General features: G+C 44.4%; 1 protein-coding gene and 1 non-coding gene across 3 annotated transcripts; one reads left to right on the forward strand and one right to left on the reverse strand.

Moving 5' to 3' along the window:
• The first annotated feature begins 5,773 nt into the window (after positions 1–5,773).
• FES (FES proto-oncogene, tyrosine kinase) lies at positions 5,774–22,755 on the forward strand. 2 transcript variants are annotated; one of them, XM_036737112.1, is made up of 19 exons: positions 5,774–5,888; positions 6,964–7,185; positions 7,636–7,809; positions 10,086–10,182; positions 10,871–11,054; positions 11,929–12,066; positions 12,218–12,337; positions 12,653–12,775; positions 12,897–13,083; positions 13,257–13,340; positions 14,497–14,706; positions 15,298–15,420; positions 15,749–15,802; positions 18,135–18,253; positions 18,847–18,941; positions 20,036–20,159; positions 20,323–20,480; positions 20,911–21,033; positions 21,847–22,755. In XM_036737112.1, exons 2-19 carry the CDS (start codon positions 6,973–6,975, stop codon positions 21,987–21,989), a joined length of 2,469 nt encoding a protein of 822 aa, XP_036593007.1. In that variant the 5' UTR covers positions 5,774–5,888; positions 6,964–6,972; the 3' UTR covers positions 21,990–22,755. The 2 variants fall into 2 exon arrangements, with proteins under 2 accessions (XP_036593007.1, XP_036593008.1); XM_036737113.1 differs by lacking the exon at positions 5,774–5,888 and adding an exon at positions 5,952–5,976.
• Positions 22,756–23,721: 966 nt separating this feature from the next.
• LOC118830359 lies at positions 23,722–23,825 on the reverse strand. The gene has a single exon (XR_005009010.1). It is a non-coding gene; the product is annotated as a U6 spliceosomal RNA (small nuclear RNA).
• Positions 23,826–24,163: the final 338 nt, after the last annotated feature.

Genomic DNA, 24,163 nt, shown 5'->3' on the forward strand with positions numbered 1-24,163 from the left:
TTCTCTGGAATCAAGATTCGTCATTGCACCAACCTGGATTCTGATCTCTTCTGAGTGCTTTCCTTTATTGCAATAGTGTACTCTGTTCTCTTCCTTCTACTTGCTTCATTCTGCATCAGTATAAGTGAGCCTTCCCGAATTTCTCTAAATTCCCCAGTCCTCTTCTTTTTTCTCCCCCACCTCCACTCAATGCCCATTTCATTAAAGGACCTTTTTCCTTTCCTTTTTTATTGCAGGGCAGCTAACCTGTCTGCATGCAGTCCCTTAATTTATAGCTGACTGCTACTGTGGCACCTGCCCCTGGGCTTTGTCTGCCCAGCTTTTCTACCTCTTGGTTTCTATCCACTCCTTCCTAGTTTCTGTCTTCGCTGCCTGAGGAGGAGATGGAATCTGGAGTCAAGGACCTGCATTCAAATTCTACCTCCACTTAATAGATTCATCATCTTTGGCAAATTCCTTCACCTAATTTACCTCATCTGTACCATGAGGCTACTGGACCAAATGGTCTTTAAAGTTTCTTCCAATTCTAAGTTCTGTGATCCTGCTTGATGCTGCTGTGCTCTGGTTTTCTGCCATCCTGTGCTTTGAGTAAGAACTCTTCCTGAGGATTAAGGCCAGTTCTAATCAGGAGAATTAGAACAGAAGAACTAGGAGGTATTTAATTTAGGGACATCCACCACCTTCTAGCTACGAAAGTTTGGGGGAGTAAGAATAGGGCCAGGGATTGGATTTGTGATTGGAATAGGAAACTCCTGCTAGTGCTGGTCAGCGCCTCTGCAACTTAACAGTCCTAAAGAGGTGTTTAGAGAAGAGATGTCAAACACTGACTCCCAAGTGTGCATGTAATTGGGAAATTTTTTAAAATACAATAAAGCTTAGATAAAATTATATCTTAAAACTAAGTTGATATGCCACTCCTATACAGATAGTTCATTGAGTTTGACAGTCCTGACTTAGAGCCACATAATGAACTTATATCAGAGACCAGATCTTCCTGGCTTCAAATTAGCTCTGTACCATAAGTGAAGTCCTTGAAATAAGGACATTTAGACCTGCCTGTGAGTTTCATGTCCTACCTGGCTCAACTTGGCCTTCAGTTTATCTTCAACTGCCTGTGTGTTGTGTTCCTGTGTCTGCCATCATCTCTGAGGTAGTTAATTCTCACTTCGAACAGCTCCCTAGAGAAACTTGGACTCACAGAATGAGTCATAAGGGACTTCAGAGGTCATCCAGTCCAACCTGTTTTCCCTTTACAACACAGTCTAAAAAATCATCTAGCCTTTGCTTAAAGACCTCCAGTGAAGGATAACCCACTCCCACCCAAGCCAGCCTGTTTTCACTTCCACATAGTTACAGTTGTTAGGAAGTGTTCTTATATCAAGTCTAAATCTGCCTTTTTCCTTTTTAAATATTTTATGGCTTTTCAAAAAAATATATATCATTGTACTTCCCAATCACTCACCTCCATGACCAGCAGTAGAACCCTCCCCTATGATAAATTAAGCAAAACATATCAATGCCTTGGGCATGTCTGAAAATATATTCCAAATCTATAGTCCACCACCTCTCTGCAGGGAGGCAGAACATATGCTGACATCAGTGTTAGTCCTCGGAAATTGTCATTTCACTTTGCCATAATCAGAGTTCTTAAGTATACATGTATGAGTTGGAGGCCATATTTGTACAACCTTTTCAGTGCTGTCTTCTGTTACATTGTATCTGGGAATCGTATGTGCACTTCACCATGGGTGCTTCCCCTCGTTGGGTTTCCACAGAGTTAGGATCAGAGATAGTGGTATTTGAAGACCATGCAGTACCTACCTTCCCTCCCTAAAGCATGTAGTAATGTAGAATCTTGAGTTCTGAGTGAGGTTGTTGAAAGAGCCTAGCATAGGCACAGAATCACTCTAGGCTGTCCCAGGTAAATCAAGTGAAGCACCCACATTTGCAAGAAAACTCAGAATCAATTAGGTATCAGGGAGTTAATATATTAACATACATAATGACTGCCTCAATTTCACAATATTGATTCCAGCTGCCCCCACTCTAACCCTTAAATACACTTCCTATTAAGCAAGTAGTGACTCTTGCCCCATTGACCTAAACATGGGGTTTGAAAGGGAGGATGAGGCAAAACTGAGGCTGCTATTATGAAACTGGCAGGGAGAAATGTCATTATTTGAGTTTGAGATCCCCTTCCCTGAGAGTGGTTAACATAGTAGGCTCTCCTAGTATAGTACAAGGCAAAGAGGAGTGATAGGACCTGGATTCAAATTCCCCTCTGACCCTATCAATGTGACACGAGGTGCACCTGCCTTTCCCTTAGCCTCATCTGTAAAATGAGAGGGTTGGATTAGATGACCTCTGAGGTCCCTTCCAGCTCTAGCTCTATGGCCCTACCAGAAAAGGTTTCAGAAGAAGCAACTGGGACAAACAAATCAGAGAGCCAGATCCACTTGATTGGATCCCAAACGTGAACTTGGGTGGGGTTCAGAGCACACCCTTTTCATGATATGAAAAAATGGCTAGTGACATCATTCTGCTTGCTTACCTCAACTTCTGTGTCAAAGAGTCACAGAAGATGGTGTTACTGTCGATGGAAGGTAGACAACTCTGCCTAAATGTCTTTAGTGATAACCTGGTACAAAGTTTGGTAAATGTGGACTATTATTCCTGAGTGAGCCAAGGAGGTATTTAGATACTTTATGATACTTCATGAGCTCAGATCAGAATTCCCCGCTTAGTCTCACAGTTTTTTTTTTTAACTTTTAAACTGTTAAAATATTTTTAAACATGTTTATGTGTTTTTTTTTAAATTGCAAATTGAATCAACATTTCAGTATACAAAAAAAAGAGGAATTGTATGTGAAACAGAACCTCCGTTACAGTTTTTTAAAAGAGATACTAGGTGGTACAGTGGGTAGAGCACTGGGCTTGGAATCAGGAAAACTCATCCTCATGAGTTCAAATCAGACACTACTTGTGTGACCCTGGGCAAGTCACTTAACCCTACTTACCTCAGTTCCTCATCTGTAAAATGAGCTGAAGAAGTAAATGGCAAACCACACTAGTATCTTTGCCACCCCCCCAAAAAAAACCCAAACCCAAATGGGGTCACAAAGAGTCGGACATGACTGAAACAACAACAAAGTCACTATTTTTGGAACACTGGGTCCCCATTCTCCCGGGCTGAAAGTGTACCCACTCATAGGTATCATCCCATCACTGATGGACAAAGAAGTTTTAACCGACTTGGTTTTTCTGACTTGGGCCTAGTGGCCCTCTACTCCCAAGCATCTACCATATTTGTGCCACATAATGCAAACATCAGTTCTCTTCAGCCCTGCTGCAGCTCACAGTCCCAGAATTCGAATGAAGACCAGCCTCAAACACCCCCAGTGAAAGACATTACAGGCAGGCACTACAATACCCAGAATCAATGCTTTCTTTCTTGATTTCTTCCTATTATTTCCCATTAATTTACCCTTCACCAAATACCAAGTAAGTCATCCCTATCTCTCTCCCATAGGAACTTTGGAGTCTTCCCTTAGAAAACGGGAACTTTTGATAGGTGAGGTGAGCTTTCACCTTATCTTGTCCTAAACTACACCTCCACTCCATTTCCCATCTCCACTCTTTGTAATGATGAGCGCTCCCCACTCCTTTACGAACTCCCTTTATGCGTTGCCATTCCTCTTGAGTGCAAGCATTGCCTTGGATGTATTTGTATTCCCATCGATTAGCCTAATACCTGACACATAGTAAGTGCTTAATAAATGTTCTATGTAAATATATTTTTGGAAGACTCATTGACCACATTTAAAAATTCATGTTTCTGCATCAGTATTCCACAACTTCTTGCGGAAGAGGTAGGAGCCATACTTCATTATCAGTATTATGTGTTACTCCTGTGATCACATCTGAAATCTTTCATAATTATTCTCCTTTGTATTATTATGGTCATCATTCATACATACTTTACTGGTGTCCTATCTCAGTCCACTTCTCTATCCCTACCATACTATAAGGATCCCTCTAGGTGCTGGTTGCTTGTTGACTGATGAGGCATATGTATGATATCATCCAAGGGTCTCCAACTTGACTTCTCCCCAGGGTTCACCATCCTATTGCCCTGGCAGAGGTGTGGTCACTCATTTTTAACACTAGGAAAAGTTCTAATAGCCTTGTGTCCCTTCTTCATAAGTGCTCAAGCCTCAGAATCACAGAATGTCAAGAAGTGGAAGAAACCCCAAAGGCCATCTAGTCGAACACATCTGAAAAAGAATTCTCTCTGTATTTTCAATAAGTGGTTGTCCAACCTTTGCTCAAAGACCTTCTGGGAAAGAAAACTCACTATTTCTCAAGGCAATTCCATTTTTGGTTTTCTCTAATTGTTTAGGAGGTCTTGCTCAAATCAAGCTTAGATTTGCTTCTTCAGATCCCACTTACTATCGCCCTTGAGGCCTAGCAGAACAAATCTAGGCTCTCTTCTATGTGACAACCATTCAAACACTTCAAGGTGGTTACCATGTTCCTCCCAAACTTCCCTTATCCTGGGCTGCACTTTTTCTCTAGCCTCTTATTCTTATGTCAATCCAAGGATTATGGATTTAGAGTCGAAAGCTACCTTACAAGTCATTTAGTCCATCCACCTCCTTGATTTCTGATGTACTTTCTTCAAGCCCCATCCTCTGGGAAAGAAGGAATCAAGAAAAAAAAAATCTGTCCAAGAACCTCATAATCTTTTCACCCTTTCCCCAACTCAGAGCCTGGCTTTCCCATGGTTTTTGCCACCCCTACCAGACTCAATCTTTTTAAAAAATTTTTTTCTTTTGTATTGTGAACTTAATGAACACAAAAATCTCAAGTTACCCCCCCCCAAAAAAAAACAGGAAAGATTATATAAGAAATTGTGAATTTCTGTTGCAGCTTTTTAAAGAAATATATATGAAGTATAACAATGTAGTAACAAAAATGCTCTGTTTCCCCTTTATACTCTTTTTGCTCTTGGTGTTCTAAAAAATGTTTTGTAGGTGCTCTTTTTTATGTCTGTCCTTACCCACTAATCTACCTTCCTTCACCAAGTAGAAGCTTTCCCTTGACAAACATGTAGAGTCAAACAAAAGAAATCAGCATATTGGCTGGCTCTGATAATTCAGATCTCATTCTGCACCCCTAGCCCATCACCTTTCTCTGCCGAGAGGTGAAAGGTATGTTTCATCATCAGTCATTTGAAGGCGGGCTTGGTCGCTGGTTTGGTCAGCATTCTGTACTTCACCCTTTCTTCTTCCTCACTGCCCCTCCCTCCTTTTCCCTGGTCTCTAAGCGACTGGGGAGGCGGGGGAGGGTAGTCTCAGGAAGGTCAGCCTATTTGATCCACCACTCCCTGTCCCCATCCAAACCTGACTCATTCTCACCTGCCACGAACCCACAAGCTGCAACCCTCTGAACCTCTCGTGGACTGCTCTGGGCCGCAAGCCTCAGCTCCACGGCTTTGCAGAATCCTAGAATCCGAAGCCTAGGGAGAGGGGGCGGCCTGGGCTGGGAGTGAGGGGCGAGGGGTTCGCAGTTTTTAGAAGCTTGCCAGGCTGCTAAATAAAGATGACCAGCTCTCCCCTTTGGGAGAAAGGTTGCGCCCAAGCTGTCCCACCAACCCTAGGCCGACGTGAAGAGATCCTCCTGCACACTGAGGGTCTCAGAGCAGCCCCCGCCTCACTCCCCCCCACCCCTCCTCCCGTCTCCCCTTCTTCCGACCCGCCCTAAGGCCGGGGCCACGTGAAACGGCGGGAGGAGGAAGCGACAGAATCAGGAACTGGCCGGAGAGACAGCGGGGGCAGGGGCCGGAGTGGGGGCAGCGCGGCCGCCGCCAGGAGCAGCTCCCAGCGCCGGTAACCCCCCACCCCCAGCCGCGCAGCCGCGGCGCCGTAGCATCTTAGCGGGTCCCCGGGGAGGAGAGCAGGCTCCGCGGCGGGCAGGGTACGGGAGAGGACTCGAAGACCGGGGGCCGGGGACAGTGGAGAGCTGGAGGCTACTTGGATCTCTGGGCGGGGGAAACGGCGGGGGAAGAGAAGAGAAGGAGGATTTTTAGAAGGGTCTTGAGGAGCCCAGGCGGGGCTGGGTGGGATTGAGGAGGAAGATAGGAGCGAGTATCCCAAAGATCCTGAGCTGGGAGAGGAAGCGGGGGTAGGATTCCATGGTGGTGATTCCTGTAGCTCAGGGGGCGGGCAATTCTGGAAGAATTGGGAGGATTTGGGGGACCAGAGGTACAGCATTCATCCCCTTAGAGTAAGGGTTCCCAAATGGCCCTCGAGGTCTAGGGACTGGCACCGGAAAGGTGCGACCTTCCAGTGACACGGTATGAAAAGAATGCACATGATAAAGCCACCTGTAAATCCAGGATCATCTACTAGTATCAGAAACGCCCCCGTATGAATTTTAAGGAGACTGCGAGTTGCTGTCCTCCTCTGCCAGGGGTGGGGGAGCAGGAATAGGAAAACCTTGGGAATTGGGGCTGGGGTGGGGTGGCAAGAGAAAACAAAACTCTGACCTGGGGCTAGTGGTGCCCATAAAAGAAAGCAGAGGGCTTAAACCGCAAGTTCCTGTTCCTCTTTGTGGCCTCACTGGGCTTTGTGAAGATGTGTAATAGTGAGTTGTTCTTGACACATCCTGAATGGCCTTTCTCTAAGACTTTAAAGAAGGTGCTCTGAGAACAACCCCCCCCCCCAATTTTTTTTTCTAAATGAAATGACATCTTGTTTTGCTTAGTTGAAATTGAGTGTTTCAAGGTCTCCTTCCTTTGTAGGCCTCCAGGGCAGCTATATCTTATGGGTATTCCTACAACCATACCCCCAAGAATCTGCTTGGTTGGGTCCCCATCTCTGCCCAACTCACACCTACTCAGGGACTCCTGCAGAACCCATGCCTTGATTCCAACTGGAAATGAAAACATATCTTTGCTTCCAGGGCAACACCATGGGCTTCTCCTCTGAATTATGTAGCCCTCAGGGGCATGGAGCACTGCAAAAGTTGCAGGAGGCTGAGCTTCGACTCTTGGAGGGTATGAGAAAGTGGATGGCACAGAGAGTAAAGAGTGACCGAGAGTATGCAGGGCTGCTACACCACATGGCTTTACAGGAGGCGGGCAGCCAGGTCCGAAACCTAGACCATGTCAGCCAGATCAGCCAGGTGGGTTTCTATTTTCTGTTCCCTACCTCATTTCCTTCACTGCTGCACTAACCACTTTCTCTCTTTACAAGCAATGCCCTTTATCCATGTTTTTCCTCTTTTATATCTCCTTTGGATATCAGTTCATCCTTAAAAGAGTCTCACTAAGTTATTTCACCATCCTAGGTAGTAGGGCACAGCAGAGCCCTCTAAGGACAAACGGGTTGGCGATTCAGTGCCACCCTGGCATCGCCAACATGAACAATTGGACTTTGCCACCACCCTTCTTCCTTTCTTCACATATGTTATCAAATACATTAATGTATGTATTTTTGTCAATACCTTAAAGTATTATATAAATTAGTTATTCTTATTATTAACTGTTATTATTCCCAACTACTTCTCTGCCTCCCTCAACTGCACTGTCTCAATTCTCCTAGTATCTTCTACCTTGTCCTTTCCAATTTGTAGTCCTGGACAGAAATAACTCGTCAGACTGAAAGCCTAAGCCGGCTTCTTCGGCAGCATGCGGAAGATCTGAATTCAGGCCCCCTGAGCAAGCTGAGCATCCTGATCCGTGAGCGGCAGCAGCTTCGGAAAAACTACAGTGAACAGTGGCAGCAGCTCCAACAAGACCTCACTAAGGTACCATCTCCTCTTCTCCCTCTACCCCAGGCTGTCATCCTTTTATTACCTCCCAAAAAGTAAAGAGCAAATCTGGGTAGGGAGAGTTCAGGAAGGGGGTTATTGCTGGGAGAGCCTTTCTCTAGATTACTTGGTAGAATAAAAGTTTGGGTAGCAAAGAGTGGCTATGAAAGGTTTAGAGAATCTGCCTGTCCAGTTTGTTCTTTTCCAGAGCTTTCCTAAGAATTTCTTGGTTCAAAATTCAAAGAAAAGCCCCTTAGTTATAACCAGTTCTCCTTCCTTTTCTAAAATTAGCTAGTCTGGTTACTCTAACCATTTCCTTCTTAACAAGTATTTTTCTTCTGGTTCCTCTTTTCTGTTAGTTTTCCTTTAAGGGCCTGCCTGTACTCTACTTCCAGTTCTCTTCATCATTCTGTCCAAGCCTATCCTCTGCTCCTACTCTGCTCCCACCTCCAGATGTCCACATTGACCTGAAAACAATTCTCTTTCTTGTATGACCAGTTCCCTTCCTGCAAAAGCGGTGACACCCAATCTCTCCTAGGAATGAATCATGGATTACCGGACTCCCCCTGCCCCCACACAAAAAGTAATCCAGTGTATGGTTAGAAGTTTGAGGGAAGTAATGAAGGAAAGAGAAGATTATCTGACCTTGTCCAAGACTCTAGAATCTTTATAGTCGTCATGGTTCCTTCCTTTCCAAATTTTATCCTTAAACCCCACCCCTAGGTCACCAGAGACTGCTCTAGGTGACTACTAAGGTTCTAGTCTCGACTCAGCACTTTCAAGTCAGTGGCACTAACTTGGCCCCTCATTTTCATATGCTAAGAATATGTTTCCAGTCCCCCAGGGTCCTCTCTTCCTGTCTGATTTATTCCTCTCCAAGACTACATTGGCCCTGCTCTGCTCAAATTCCAGCATCCGAATAACCAATGAGTTCTCTAGTTCTTTGGTTGGAAATGGTGGCACCTAGTGGCCAAAATGTGACCTACAGCCTTTCTCATTTCTTTTGGGATGGAGTTTAGAATAAGAACATTTTTCTTTTTAAGAGATGAAAGAGGTCTTAAATAAAGGCAGTGTTGTTGTTCTTAGAGCCAAGAAGACCTGGAAAATCCCACCTCTAACACTATTTGTGTGACCCTGGGAAAATCTTTTGACCTCTAAGTACCTTCTGCTACTCACTAAAATTTATCAGGTGTGGTGAACCTTGGGCCTCAAGGCCACTTGTGGCCCTCTAGGCCCTCAAGTGCAGCCCTGTGACTGAATCTAAACTTCACAGAACAAATCCCCTTAATAAAAGGATTTCTTCTGTAAAACTTGGATTCGGTCAAAAAGTTGCGCCCAGGGACCTAGAAGGCCACATGTGGCCTCGGGACCGAAGGTTCCCCACCCCTATTAAGCGATAGACTTATTGAAGGAAATGTCCACATCTGGCATCCTCCACAATGACAAAAATTCCAGGCCCTTCTAAAAGGAGTGTTATGTGTTCCAAATTCCTTTACATGAGTATGACTTTCTGATATAGCTTCATCTACCGATTAGAAAACTAAGATCTAGAGGGCTTAAAGCAACTTGTCCCAGCTAGAAGAGTTAAAACTAGAACCCTAAGTCTCCTGACCCCAGCCTCAGTACTCTATCAGTGTAGTACATTGCACTTCCAAATAGTCAAGGAATTTAGATTTCTTTTTGTCCAAAATAACCTCCCAAACTTTGAGGAAACTAGCCAGACCCTACAGAAAGAAATTTGCTTGTTTTTAATCCCCTTTCCTTTAGTCTTTTGTCTTAACCTATAAATGGTTTTTGTTAATGTCTTTTGTTTTTATATTACCTGTTGCTGAGTCTTTTTTATTCAGTTGCGTCCAGTATCCAACTCTTTGTGACCCCATTTGGGATTTTCTTGGCAAAGGTACTGGAGTGGTTTGCCATTTCCTTCTCCAGCTCATTTAACAGATGAGGAACTGAGGCAAACAGGGTTAATTAAGTGACATGCCAGGGGTCACACAGCTAGTAAGTGTCTGAGGCCAGATTTGAACTCCAGTCTTCCTGACTCTAGGCCTGGCCCTCCATCCACTGGGCTACCTAGCTGCCTTTATGTGATGGTCATTTCTGAATAGGGTGTTGTTTAGCTTGGGTTTCAGCATTACTCTACTAGAGTCACATCATTTCTAGGGATTCTGTCTCCTTGCTAACAGAGGTAACCCTATCCCAAAACGGCCCCTGCTTGAGGGGCTCAGAGCTTAGAGCAAGTGCTGACTAAGTACTTTTTCTTGCTCTACCAGATACACAGCCTCGATATCGAAAAGCTGAAAAGTCAGTACCGGGTGCTGGCACGAGACAGTGCTCAGGCCAAGCGAAAATACCAGGAAGCCAGCAAAGGTAGGCAGCATCACTGGTCAGCGGTACTTTCTTCAGATGCCTCTATCTACGATGGGGGGCCATGTCCAGCTTCAAACTCATGGGAGAAAGGAGCCTTCTTTCCTAGAGTAAGGATGCCAAACAGAAAAGAACCCAATTCTTAGCCATACTAATGCCTCACTGGTCTCTGGGCTTTGGCCTAACCCAAGATATGCAGATTTGTTCATTGAGGGTAAGGACTGTATTTTAGCTTTTTGGCATCCCCATTGGCCCCAGTGTTGTCCCAAGCACATTGATACTCAGGCAATGCTGCTTACTAATAGAGATGGTAACAGAAAGATTACCCTAGGCTTGGAATTGATGGTACTTTAAGTACCAAACCCTCTCCTCAGTATCCTCTAATCTAGAAGAGCCATTGGGGAGGAAGCTGGATCTGGACCAATTTTCCCCTTTTTCCTTCCCTTTAGAGGCTGGTTTGGTCCAGAAAAGCCCTTTGCATATAGACTTGGCAGGGGGGGGAGTGATCCACTTGATTTGGAGGTCTAGCCCGGCCCTGGGTCACCCCTGACCTAGAGGAGCCTTGAAAGGCTAGGCTAGTTCCTGGATGGCCCTGGAGGGTCAGGTTCACCCTGGAAAGTGAATTGCTGTCTTCAGTGCTGGGGAGGATCTAATCAACTCTGCCTATGTCCTGGGCCCCTTCTCCATGCAGATAAGGACCGGGACAAGGCCAAGGACAAGTATGTTCGGAGCCTCTGGAAACTCTATGCGCATCACAACCGCTATGTGCTGGGCATCCGGGCCGCCCAGCTGCACCATCAGCACCACCACCAGCTGTTGCTGCCTGGCCTGCTGCAGTCCCTGCAGGACCTGCATCAGGAGATGGCCCTAATCCTGTAAAGACCTCCCCACTCACCCTCTGTAGCTCCCCAAGTCTTTGTCCTCTGCATCCCCTAGAACCCCAGACTGGTTTGTCCCGTGATAGACTTTCTGGCAGCACAGTACAATGGTAGGAGCCCCAAATTTAGAGTCCCAGGATCTGAGTTCAAATTTTAACTCTGCTGTCCGTGCAACCTTGGTCAAGTCACCTAACTTCTCTGGGCCTCATCTGTAAAAGGGAGAGATAATACTCAATGATCTCTAAAGTCCCTTATAGCCTTCAATCTATGATCCTATGATCCCTCTTCCCACCTATCCAAAGACTCCAAATTTGCCTGCAGAACTTTCCCAGGCCATTGGCCAATCCCCTTAGGAAGAAATGAAAAGGGGAAGGATTAGGAAAAAAGGGAGATAGCACCAAGGACAGGGTCCGGGGGTGGGGCTGGGACAGAATGGGAAGGGAGGAAAGACAATAAACATTTCTCAACCACCTGTTATGTACCAGACACTGTGGTAAGTGCTTTACAGATATTACATCATTTGATCCTTATAACAACCCTGTGAAGTAGGCGGTGTTATTATCCCCCTTTTAAAGTTGAAGACACAGAGACAGACAGAGGTTAAATGACTTGCCCAGGGTCACACAATAAGCATCTGAGCGCATATTTGAACTTAGGTCTTCCTGGCTTCAGGCCTGGCACTCTGTCCACTGCATCACCAAGCTGCCTCTGCATCCAGAGTGACATTTCAGGAAGGGTTAATCAGGTCCTGGGCCTGGTGTGGAACACTGGAATGAGATGGGGTAGGGGATTTTGGGTGTAGAAAGCTCCCTCCATCCTGTGAGAGGGGTTTTCTACAAATCCTCTGTACTTGGGGGTGGGCGGCAAACAGGAAAGAAATTCTACAGGAATACATTGAGATCAGCAGCCTGGTACAGGATGAAGTGGTAACCATCCATCGGGAGATCGCTGCTGCTGCAGCCTGCATCAATCCCTACACTGAGTACGAAGGCTTTCTTCAGCAATACGGGTAAGCTTACGAGTGAAAACGTGAAGAGTTCACCTACCTTCTCCCTGTCCCCATCGAGTACTAAAGCCACGTTATTGAGTACTTTCTCCTTGCCCAGTGCAGGAATCACCCTTGAACTCTGACCCCTATGGTACTACCCGCTCCTCCACAGATCATCACCGAGCACCCCTCCCTGTGTGACTTTTGATGACACCTTGTTGGAGGAAGGTGAACAGCTGGAACCAGGGGAGCTGCAGTTGAATGAGCTGACGATAGAGAGCGTACAGCACGCGTACGTGTGGGAATGTGGCACTTGTGTGAGGCATGGGGTTGCCACTGTGTTTGTGTTTGTGTAGGCAATTTGGTGCTAAGAGTACTGATATGGCCTGAGAACTACAGGGTACAGATATACAGTGGGGGGGCGGGGAGGGAAGGGTGGTTGGAGACTTTTAAACACACAAGATGTAGCATGGGGGTTGAAGATTACAAAGTTATTCTGAGGGGGTGGCAGTAACAAGCAAGATGGTTATCATCTTTACTGGAAACTGCTGTGTCCTTGGAGGAGGAAAGGGATGGGGTTGTTACTGACATGTTTTGGGGACCATAGCCTAACTTCAGTGAATGAGGAGCTGACCGCGGCCACAGAAATGGTGATGAGCAGGCAACAGGTTGTCACCCAGATGCAGAAGGAGATTCAGAGGGAAGAAGAAAGCATTCACCCAAGGGAGAGGTGAGAGTGAAGGAGCAGAGTCAAAGGGCCTCCTGGATAGATGATACAGTTTGGGAGAGAAAGGACAGAAAGGGTAGAATGGGGTGAACTTCTCTATCCAGCCATCTGCTCTACCCAACAGAGTACAGCTTCTTGGGAAGCGCCAGGCCCTACAGGAGGCACTCCAAGACTTCCAGATGGCCCTATGTAGCCAAGCCAAACTGAAAGCCCAACAGGACCTGCTACAGAGCAAGTTGGAGCAACTGGGCCCTGGGGAGCCACCCCCTGTTCTCGTGCTCCAAGATGACCAGCACTCCACCTCCTCCACAGTAAGCCTGTTTCTCCTACCTCATGATCCCCAGGCTTGGCCCATGACTTGGCCAGAGACAACATTGTCTCCCTAACTCATTTCTGCTTCTCTCAGCATTTAGTAGACCCTTATTATGCCTCTTCCCCTTTCTTGAAAACTCAGCCATGCCCTGAAATCTATCCTTGATCACAGGAGCAAGAGCGTGAGGGCGGAAGGACGCCCACCTTGGAAATTCTGAAGAACCATATCTCAGGAATCTTCCGCCCTAAGTTCTCAGTAAGTAGGTCTAGACTGCTAAAGTCCCAAACCCATTCACTCTACATTCCTCCCACTTTATTTTTCTCCTTTTCTCCATGATCACTTTTCATGTCCTGTCAAGAAGGGTGGTCCAGACCTTCACTTATGGGAAAAAAGTGCTATCCTTGGAAGCAGCTATTTTTCCTATAGTGGGTTAGCTACATATCCCCTATGAAATCATAGCCACAATGCTGAGCATCAACCTCCCACTCCACATGACCTCAGTATCTCCAACTAGGCCTTGACTTTGGTTATACATTAGCTCCTTACTCTAAGAATGTGGTTCGGTGGAACAAGCATTTATTGAGCCTAACATATGCAGTGGTAGGCACTACAGGTTATCAGAGATTAGTTGGATATGTTCCATGCCCTTGAGAACTTACAATGGGGGACACATCCATAAATAACTACAACCTAACACAGTATTTTAAAAGTTCCATAAGAGAAGTGCTTCAGGGGTTTTGAATAAAAGTAAAGCATATCTGATTGGGAGTGTAGTAGAAGATTAAGGAGCTGGCATCCAGTCTGGACTTTGAAGGATAAGTAGGATTTAAAAAAAAATTATCGTTGCCTCTTGTTTTTACACCAACATTTTTTCCCTTAATACTTCATCCCCACACCAGATCCTTCTTTCCAACAAAGAAGGGGAGAATTTTGACAGGAGGCATGGGGGTGGGGGCAGGAGTATTCTAAGTGGAGGGAATAGAAAGAACCAGGGTATGGACATGGTAAAGGTGTGAAACATGTTCAGGGAACAGCGGGTAGTCTGCTTTGGCTAAAGCAAAGGCAACATTTGCTAAGTAGTGAGAGATAAGGCTAGAGATGGAGGGGCATATGGTAAAGGGCTCTGAATGTCAGACTGAGAATTTTGTACTTAATTTGGTAGGCAGTAGGGTTCTATCGATGGGCATAGGTAGGGGGACATATAGGGAGGGGAAGGGAAAAGTTACGTAATCCAAGCTGTTCTTCTGGCAATATGTGTAGAATAAACTGGAAGGTGAAAAATTGGAGTTCTTGAGACAGTTACGAGGTTATTACCATAGTCCAGGGGAAAAATAATGCGAGTCTGAATTGAGGAGGAGGCAGTGGGAAGTGTTCCATGTGTTTATCTGGGCTGTTCCCCCACTCCCCCCAGCTCCCTCCACCACTACAGCTCATCCCAGATATACAGAAGCCTCTACAGGATCAGGTGTGGTATCACGGTGCCATCCCACGAACAGAAGTGCAGGAGTTACTAGTGAATTCTGGAGATTTTCTCGTGCGAGAAAGCCAGGGAAAACAAGAATACGTGCTATCCGTGATGTGGGATGGGCAGCCTCGGCATTTCATCATCCAGTCTTCAGACGTGAGTTCAAGGGGAGCCATATGAAGGGCATGCATTTGCCCACGCCCCTGGGAGCATTGTATCCATTATCCCCTTTTCAGGCAAGCCCCTTGAGTCAGAAAAATACAGAGTACAGGCAGAAAAGGGGTAGTGGATCTTAGAATTCTGCGGCTATAAGAAACCTGAGAGGTGATCCAGTCTAGCCTATTCAATTTACACATAGGGAAATTGAGATTTAGAGAGCTTAAATGACTGTCTAACCTCATACATTTGATTAGTGGCAAAGCATGGAATAGAACCAAGGTTTCCTACTCTAATCCATTGTTCTTTTCATTAAACTATGCTGTATCTCTATCTGAGGGTACAGAGGGGAGGCCTTATTAGCATGTGAGTGATGGTATGGTATGACCAACTGATATGACTAGGATCTGATCTGTTGTTTACAAGACATATATCTTAACAACGAAGCCAAGAAGACCACGGTCTCTTTTTCCAGTGCCAAGCTGTTCCCATAGGCCTGGCCAGGCAAAAGTCAGGCAGCTGCTTCTTGTAGGGGGTAGGCCTCTCTCCTCATCTAGGAGTGCTAATTTCCTGCTATGATCCACCTCACAGAACCTGTACCGGCTAGAAGGGGATGGATTCCCCAGCATACCCTTGCTCATTGATCATTTACTCCGCTCCCAGCAGCCCCTCACCAAAAAAAGTGGTATCAGTCTGAACAAGGCAATCCCCAAGGTAATTTGCCCAAATCAAGCCTCTCGATTTCCCTCCCCATCCTCTGGTAAACTGGTCCGTCTTCTCACCCTAGTGGGCTTACGTTTCCCCTTTTGCATCCAGTACCTGTTACTTATCCAAAGGAGGTTTGTCCTAGAACCTGGAGGACAGAAGAGAAAAGGAGGGAAGGGGACTTTCAAGAATTACCTGTCTCACCTTAGCTCACAAAGTAGGAAAAGACCTCTCCAATAGGCCTGACCAGCCCAAAGCTCATGTAGTCCTCCCATAGAGCCCAGTAACTTTCCTGTGTAACATCAGCCTAACTTTCCCAAATTCACTCCTTCCCCAGGACAAGTGGGCCCTGAACCATGAAGACCTGGTGCTAGGTGAAAGAATTGGACGGGTAAGTGCCAGCACTATGCCAACTTGTATCCTCTATCTGAGTCACACTTGTCTCCTAACTTATTCCCCCTGTTCTCCCGTACTCATCTCCCCTTTTTCAACTCCTAAGCTATATGCTTGTCTTCTAATTGTCTCCTATTAAGGTCCACTTTCTAGAAAGCTTTGTTTGGTTACAAACTGGTCATCATACTTTTAGCTTGTCCTAGGTACTCGGGTATACTTTGGATACTGGAAACCCTCAATTATTAGCCAGCTTGTAGATCGCTTTAAAGGTGACTTCCTCATGACACCCACTTCCATTTTAGGAGCCTAGTTTTAGAGCTTGAAAGGAACTTGGAATCCTTCTAGGCCTACCCCCTCATTTTACAGATTGGGAAACTGAGGCCCAGGGAGGTTAAGTAACTTGTCGTTAGTTGGTATATGTTCAGAATATGTAGGGTTTTTTTAAAATTTATAATTTTTTAACTTTTTAATATTCTATTTCTAAATTTTGAATTCCAAATTCTCTCTCTCCCCTCAGCCCCTTCCCCATCTATTAAGAAAGCAAGCAATATGTATGATACCCCTTATACATGTGAAGTTATGCAAAACATATTTCTGTATTAACCATGTTGCAAAGAAAAATCAAGTGAAAAAAATATGCTTCAGTCTACACTTTTGGAATGCATTTCTCTCACTAGCAGTAGATAGCATTTTTCATCATAAGTTCTTTATAATTGGCTTGGATCGTTGTATTGATCAGAGTATCAAAGTCTTTTACAGCTTATCATTATTACAACATTGCTGTTACTTTGTACAATGTTCTCCTGGTTCTGTTCATTTCACTTTGCATCAGTTCATATAAGTCTTCCCAGGTTTTTCTGAAACTATCTCCTTTCTTATAGCCCAATAGCATTCCATTACAATCTATAGCATAACTTGTTCGGCCATTCTCCAGTTGATGGGCATCCCATCAATTTCCAATTTTTTACCACCACAAAAAGAGCTGCTATAAATATTTTTTACATATAGGTACTTTTCTTTTATCTTTGGTCTCTTTGGGAAACAGCTTAATAGCTGTATTGCTGGGTCAAAGAGTATGCAGAGTTTTGTAGCCTTTGGGCATAGTTCCAAATTGTTCTCCAGAATGGTTGGACTAGTTCATAACTCCAACTATAATGCATTGGTGTCCCTGTTTTTCCGCATACCTTTTAGCGTTTGTCATTTTCCTTTTCTGTCATATTAGCCAATCTGATAGGTGTGAGGTGGTAACAAGGTATGTAGTTTTAACATTGTCTCAGAAGGAGCCAAAGGATAGGATTGATAGGATTAGGAGGATAAATCTGCTGAAAGAGAAGGCTTTTTTTCCCTTTTAAATTAATTTATTTTTAATTTACAACATTCAGTTCCACAAGCATTTGAGTTCCAAATTTTCTCCTCCTTCCTCTCCTCCCCCCCTCCTCCAAGACCACATGTAATCCTGTATAGGTTCTACATATACCTTCACATTAAACATATTTTCACATTAGTCATGTTGTAAAGAATTATAACCAATGGAATGAACCTTGAGAAAGAAGAAACAAAAAAAAGAGAGCAAATAGTTTGCCTCAATCTGCATTTAGACTCCATAATTCTTTCTCTGGATGTGTGTAGCTTTTCCATCATGAGTCTTTTGGAGCTGTCTTAGAACCTTGCATTGCTGAGAAGAGCCAAGTCTAATAAAGTTAGTCATCACAAAAGCAATGTGTCTGTGGTTGTGTACAATGTTCTCCTGGTTCTGCTCCCTTCACTCATCATCAGATCATATAAGTTTCTCCGGGTTCTTATGGAGTCCATCTGCTCCTCATTTCTTATAGTACAATAGTATTCCATTACATTCATATACTCCAGTTTGTTTAACCATTCCCCAATTGATGGGCATCCCCTTGATTTCCAATTCTTTGCCACCACAAAAAGAGCTGCTATAAATATTTTTGTACTTATGGGTCCTTTTCCTATTTGTATGATCTCTTTGGGATATAGCCCTGGAAGTGGTATTGCTGGGTCAAAGGGTATGCACAAAAAATAAGGCATTTCAAATCCGAATAGAAGGTTATCTATGTCATTTCTCTCGATTAGCATAGAGAACTGGAGCTTATTTTCTTATTACATATGTACCTGTGTTGTTTCCCCAACTTGATTTAAACTCCTTGAGAGTCATTGGGTTTGATCAATCTTTTGGAGAGAGAGTTTGCAAAAGGAAGATGAATTGGCTGGTATAATGCTGTGGTTCCAGGGGAAAAGGGTAACTGGACAGGATGAAGACAAAATGACTGAATGGTGAGGGCTCTGGTTTGAATCTAAGATTGTTTCAGGGGAACTTTGGAGAGGTGTTCAGTGGCCGTCTCCGGGCCGACAACACACTGGTGGCAGTAAAGTCCTGTCGGGAAACTCTCCCATCTGACCTCAAGGCCAAGTTTCTGCAGGAAGCAAGGTGAGTAGTAGTAGCAGTATAGACTCATCATCAAGCTCCTAGTCTGCCCTAACTCATTTTTAAGCTAACTCTCGTTCGATTTACTTGTTTTAACACCTACATTGTACACTTGGGGAGAGATATGAAGTTTAGGCAAGACATAGTAGTTCCTACCCTCATGGCTCATGTCACAGGGAGATCCTAGCAGAGCCCAGAAAAGACAGTTGAATCTTTCAATAAATTTTGGAAATTGTGTTCCTCAGCATATGCAAATTGAACCCTTTATTCTTTACTGTTACCCATTATTTGTTTTGGTTTGAAATCTTCACTGTAGTATCTGTAACTTGATAAAACAAAATAAATACCTCCAAGCCACTGAGAGCAGAGTTTACTAACAGTATGTACATTTATAAAAATTAATATTAAAAAGGGCCCCTTGTAGCCCCCACTATGTTAGACCCCTGCCCACATTGTCTGCTCCTAGTTCTAGCCTTGCCTTGGTACACTCTCCACCTCCCTACTTCTGAGGAAGGGAGGACACAGATTGTACTGTATTAAAGTAGGGTTATGAATCTGGCCATGACCAGATCCCTCCCCTGGTGATTCCCTCACAGAATCTTGAAGCAGTACAGTCACCCCAATATTGTGCGGCTCATTGGCGTCTGTACCCAGAAACAGCCCATCTACATCGTCATGGAGCTGGTGCAAGGTGAGTGTCTCCAGGTTAGAGAAGTCAGTCTAGCCAAGGCGGCTTCCTGTGGCAGTGCCAAGACCACCCCGCTGCCTTCTTCAGACCCGGATACCTTCCGTCTTTCATTTCCAAGGCTTCTAGTCCCTTAGAAGTAAGAATATCCGATTGTATTTTTGAAGGCTTAAAAATACAAATAAAAAGCATTGAGGGAAAATAATCATAATTATAACATACTTATATAGCACTTCAGTGTTTAGAAAGTGCTTTCCTCACGACAACCTAGCACAAGTATCATCATGCCCTTCTGCAAACTAAGTTAATAATATCTAACATTTATGTAGCACTTACTGTATACCAGGCACTGTGCTAAGCGCTTTACAATTATTAGTTCATTTCTTCCTCACAGTAGCCATAGGAGGTAGTTCTGTTGTCCCTATTTTACAGATGAGGGAAACAGGTCACACAGCTAGGGGTCTGAAATTAGATTTCAAACTCGGGTCTTCTCGACTGCAGGCCCAGAGCTTTGTCCATGGTATAACTTAGACTTGCCCTCAGCTTGCCAATAGTCACATAGTTAGGAATAATGATAACAGTAATTAATAATAATAATAATTCATGTTTATCTGACACTGCCTCTGGCCCCTTTTTGTTGTTGTTCGGTCATGGCTGACTCTTTTGATTACATGGGCCATAGAACACCAGGCCTTTCTGTCCTCCATACTGTCATCCATGGGGTTTTCTTGGCAGAGATAGTAGAGCTATTTGACGTTTCATCCTCCGGTGGATCACCTTCTGTCAGAACTCTCTATTGTGACCTGCCTGCCTTGGGTAACCCTGCATAGCACAGCTCATAGTTCCATTGAGTTATGCAAGTGACAAGGCAGTGATCCAGGAGGAGACCTGGCACCTATTACATGCTTAATAAATGTTCATTAATTCATTGATTGATCTAGCACTTTAAGGTTTAAGAAGCACTTTACATAAATTATCTCATTCGATAAGAGGTGTCAAAGGCATGACTTGAATCTAGGTCTTCCGACTGGCTCCGGTGATTTTTCCAATACCTGGTAATGACACACCAATCCTTTGTGTCCCTCTCACCTCCTCCTCAGGCGGGGACTTCCTGACCTTTCTTCGGACAGAGGGTGCCCGGCTTCGAGTTAAGTTATTGCTGCAGATGGTAGGAGATGCAGCCGCTGGCATGGAGTACCTAGAGAGCAAGCACTGTATCCATCGGTGAGTGCTAAGAGAACATCATGCCCTTCGGTCAAGATGAAGGCGGATGGCACTCTGACTCTTTGCTGAAGCTGAGGGGCTGGGGTCATCAGGACTGGCCTTGGACCGGTTCAGGCTTGGGAGGTCTTATGGATTTAGTTCCTTGTGCTATTGCCTTCCCCAGGGACTTGGCTGCTCGGAATTGCTTGGTAACAGAGAAGAACGTGCTGAAGATCAGTGATTTCGGAATGTCTAGAGAGGGGGCTGATGGTATCTATGCAGCCTCAGGGGGTCTCAGACAGGTCCCTGTCAAATGGACGGCACCTGAAGCTCTTAACTATGGTACTGATTCCTTTCCTCTAATCAGAGTGGCTACTGCTCCCTAACCAAGGTCAATACAGGTGTCCTCTTTAGTGGATAGCCATCTGAACCTGGAAGTGGCTGTCTACATACCTTGTATTGTGGAGTTGGGCTGGAGTTTATTTCTAACATTCCTGATTTCACTCAGTCACCCAACTTCACACACACACACACACACACACACACACACACATATCCCTTATAGCCTCTTCCCTTTCTACAATTAGCCTAGCCCAGCTTAGAGACCCTAATCTACTGCTACACTCCCCAGGTCGATGTTATGCTCTCAGCCAAATGTATAGAGCATGGCACCAGGGTAACAGGTGCTCCTTTCTTGTCTCGTTAGTTTGTTCAGGAGGCCAAAAACCAGCTCACTGGCTTCTCTTTCCTCCCAATTCGGTTCTCCTCACAGGGCGCTACTCCTCTGAGAGTGATGTATGGAGCTTTGGGATCTTGCTCTGGGAGACCTTCAGCCTGGGAGCGTCTCCCTACTCCAACCTCAGCAACCAGCAGACTCGGGAGCTTGTAGAAAAGGGTGAGAAGGGTGACTGACTTCCCTTTCAGTGGCTGTAAACTTCCGGGTTCCGACTTTATTGGGGAAGTTGTGCATCCACTTCCCCTCCTCAGTAGCTAGCTTTTATTTAGCAATTTAGACATGTTATCTCATTCAGTTCTCCTAATAGCCCTATAAGATAGGAGTCATTATTATCCCCATTTTACAGGTGAGGAAACTGAGGTTGAGAAGAGTTAAGTGACCTCCTAGGGTCATACAACTAGTAAGTGTCCGAGGCAGGATTTTAATTCAGGCCTTCTTGACAGCTAGATTTTTACTGATCCCTAAGACTCTTTACTTGAGCAAAAATTCAAAGGATTAGGGCTGGAAGGAACTTTAGCAGTTGTCTAGGCCAGAGATTTTTTAACTCAGGGTCCACAAGGTCTATGAACAGATTTCAAAGTGATACCTGAACTTGGATAGGAAAAAAATTACATCTTTATTTAATATAATTTGTTTGCTCTGTAATACTATAAATTTTGTTTTCTACATTTAATCATAGCTAGCATTTATGTAGCACTTAAGGAATGCTAAGCACTTTATATAGGTTATTTTATGGATTTAAAAGCATTATTCTGAGAAGAGTTCTTTTGAAGTGTCATTAGAATGCCAAACAGGTTCATAACACACATGAACATTAAGAAACTCTGATCTAATTAATCCAAAGATGATAGGTGTTATATTAGGAAATGAGAAATCCTTGGGAAAGATGAGGAGCCACTGACTGTTACCGGGTTTCTTCTGGGCATCCAGTCTCCTACTTTCTCCTTATTCACCTGTTCTTCTTATGCCCAGGGGGGCGCCTGCCCTGCCCAGACCTATGCCCAGATGCTGTGTTCCGGTTGATGGAGCAGTGCTGGGCCTATGATCCAAGCCAGCGACCCAGCTTCAGCGCCATCCACCAGGAACTACAAGGGATCCGAAAACGGCATAGGTGATGCCAAGAACAAGGACCTCCATTTCTGCCTCTCTGCCCCTATCCCCCGAGGACAATACCCTAATTGGGGGAGCATGATCCTCCTCCTTAGCCTCAGCTTTTTCAAAGCCCCAGGGCTGGGGAGCCTGGCAGATGCCAGCAGGAGCCCTCAATCTTCCTGGTTGTAGCCAACCATTCCTCCAGGCCCATAGTTCTCACTGCCAAAATCAGTGCAGGGACATGTTTCTGCACTGGGTCTGTTCTGTACCCTCATGTGCTCCTAGGGTACAAGCTGCTTCCTTCTGTGAGAAATAATAAAGCTACTTATCCTTACTCTGGATACTTTGGATACAGCTTACTTGGTGAGGCTGGGCTCCAGCACCTTGCAGGATTGAAAAGAATGTGTCTTTAGGGACTCTGAGGTATGGGGGGGGGCAGGGTGGAGAGGGCCCTGCATCCTGTGGGAGTAGCCAGGCCTCCTTTACAAGTCACTGGGAACAAAGGAGAGATGTCAGAGCACTGAGTCTAGGGCCCATTTGGCAGGCGGCCCTGTCTGAACAACAGACAGTAGAGAACAAAAGACATTTGCCTACCCGGAAAGTTAAACTGAGCCCAGGATAGGTAATAGAGTGATAAAGTCTTAGCACTGAAAGGAACCTTGGAGGTCATTTAGTCCAGCCTCTTACCCAGTACAAGAATCCATTGTATATAATGTACCCGGCAAGTGCCTCTCAGAACTTTCTTTCCAAAACAACAATTATTTTATCAATATCTTTTGTTACTAAATTGCCTACATTTCCCCCAGTGTTATTCTTCCTCCCTCTCCCAGAAAGCCATCTTATATAACAACAGAATTTTTTAAATTTTATTTTTCTAAAACTTAAATATACAATAAGAAAGGAAAAAGAAACACATTATAAACTTAAATATTAAAGCTTAAACACAAAATAAGAAAAGAAAAAACATGTCATGTGCACAGCAGAATGTAAGAGAAGATTCAAAATACATAGCAATAAATTTCCATTTCAAGAAAGCCCGTGTAATAAATACTCTGTGTTATGTCGAGAGCTATCTATCTTTGGCTCCCTGGAAAGTTTTCTTTTGTTCTCTGCTTTGTTCCTTTTTCCTCCTTCCTTCCCCAAACTGCAAGGCTACATTTAAACTTGCATATATTTATATATAGATATAAAAGAATTTTTTTAAAGAAAAGGAGGAAGAAGAGAAAGGAACAACCAGCACCGATCAATATGTTGGGGGAAAAAAACCAACTGTGAAACCATACACAATGATCCACACCCTTGGACCTTCCACCTCTACAAAGGAATGGGGAAGGTGTTTTTTCATACCTCTTCTTCAAAACACTGCTTTCTATGTGTAATTTTGAAAAATCCATTTTTGATGTATTTACTGTTGTTCTTTCCACTTATATTGTTGTACTCGTGTATTTTGGTTTCTTGGTTTTGCTCATTTCATTTTGCATCATTTTGCTCAAGTCTTTCCATGATTTCTTTGGATTCCTCATATTTGTCATTTCTTACAGCATAGTAATATTCCATTTTATTCATGTTACCACAGTTTGTTCAACCTCCCCCCAATCAATAGGCATTTACTTTGTATCCAGTTCTTTGCTACCACAAAAAGTGTTCCGATAAGTATTTTGGTTTATTTGGGAACTCTGTTTTTATAAATGACCTACTTGGGAGTATATTCCTAGTAGTGGGATCTCTGGATCAAAGGGTGTGGACATTTGAAGAGTATATCTGGAAAACCTTATAAATTTGTATGTCATCCTTCCTCAGGGGCTATGCTAATCTCTGTATTATTCCAATTTTAGTGTATATATTCTCAAAGCAAGCACCTGACTGAACACTTTCAGTGACAGAGAGTTTCATCATTTAGTGAAGCAGTCTGGTTGATTTAAATAGCTCTAATATTTAGGAAGTTCTTCCTCATATTGAGCCAAAATCTGGTTCCTTATAGCTTCTCCTAGTCTAGAGAGCCCTGGTTCTGCCCTCTGGAGCAGAACCCTCCATCTGAAAAGATAGTACCAGTTCAGGAAGCTTGAATTTGTTTACCATATAATGGGCATGGTACAGTAGGTAGAGCACTGGTCCTGGTTCTCTCTCTCCCAGACTCAACCTCCTCACTTAGAGAGTAAGAAAAGGTGGAAGTGGAGCCCTGGGAATGACTCCAGAA

This window comes from Trichosurus vulpecula, chromosome 8 (genome assembly GCF_011100635.1).
Source record: "Trichosurus vulpecula isolate mTriVul1 chromosome 8, mTriVul1.pri, whole genome shotgun sequence".
In the NCBI taxonomy this organism is placed as follows: domain Eukaryota; kingdom Metazoa; phylum Chordata; class Mammalia; order Diprotodontia; family Phalangeridae; genus Trichosurus; species Trichosurus vulpecula.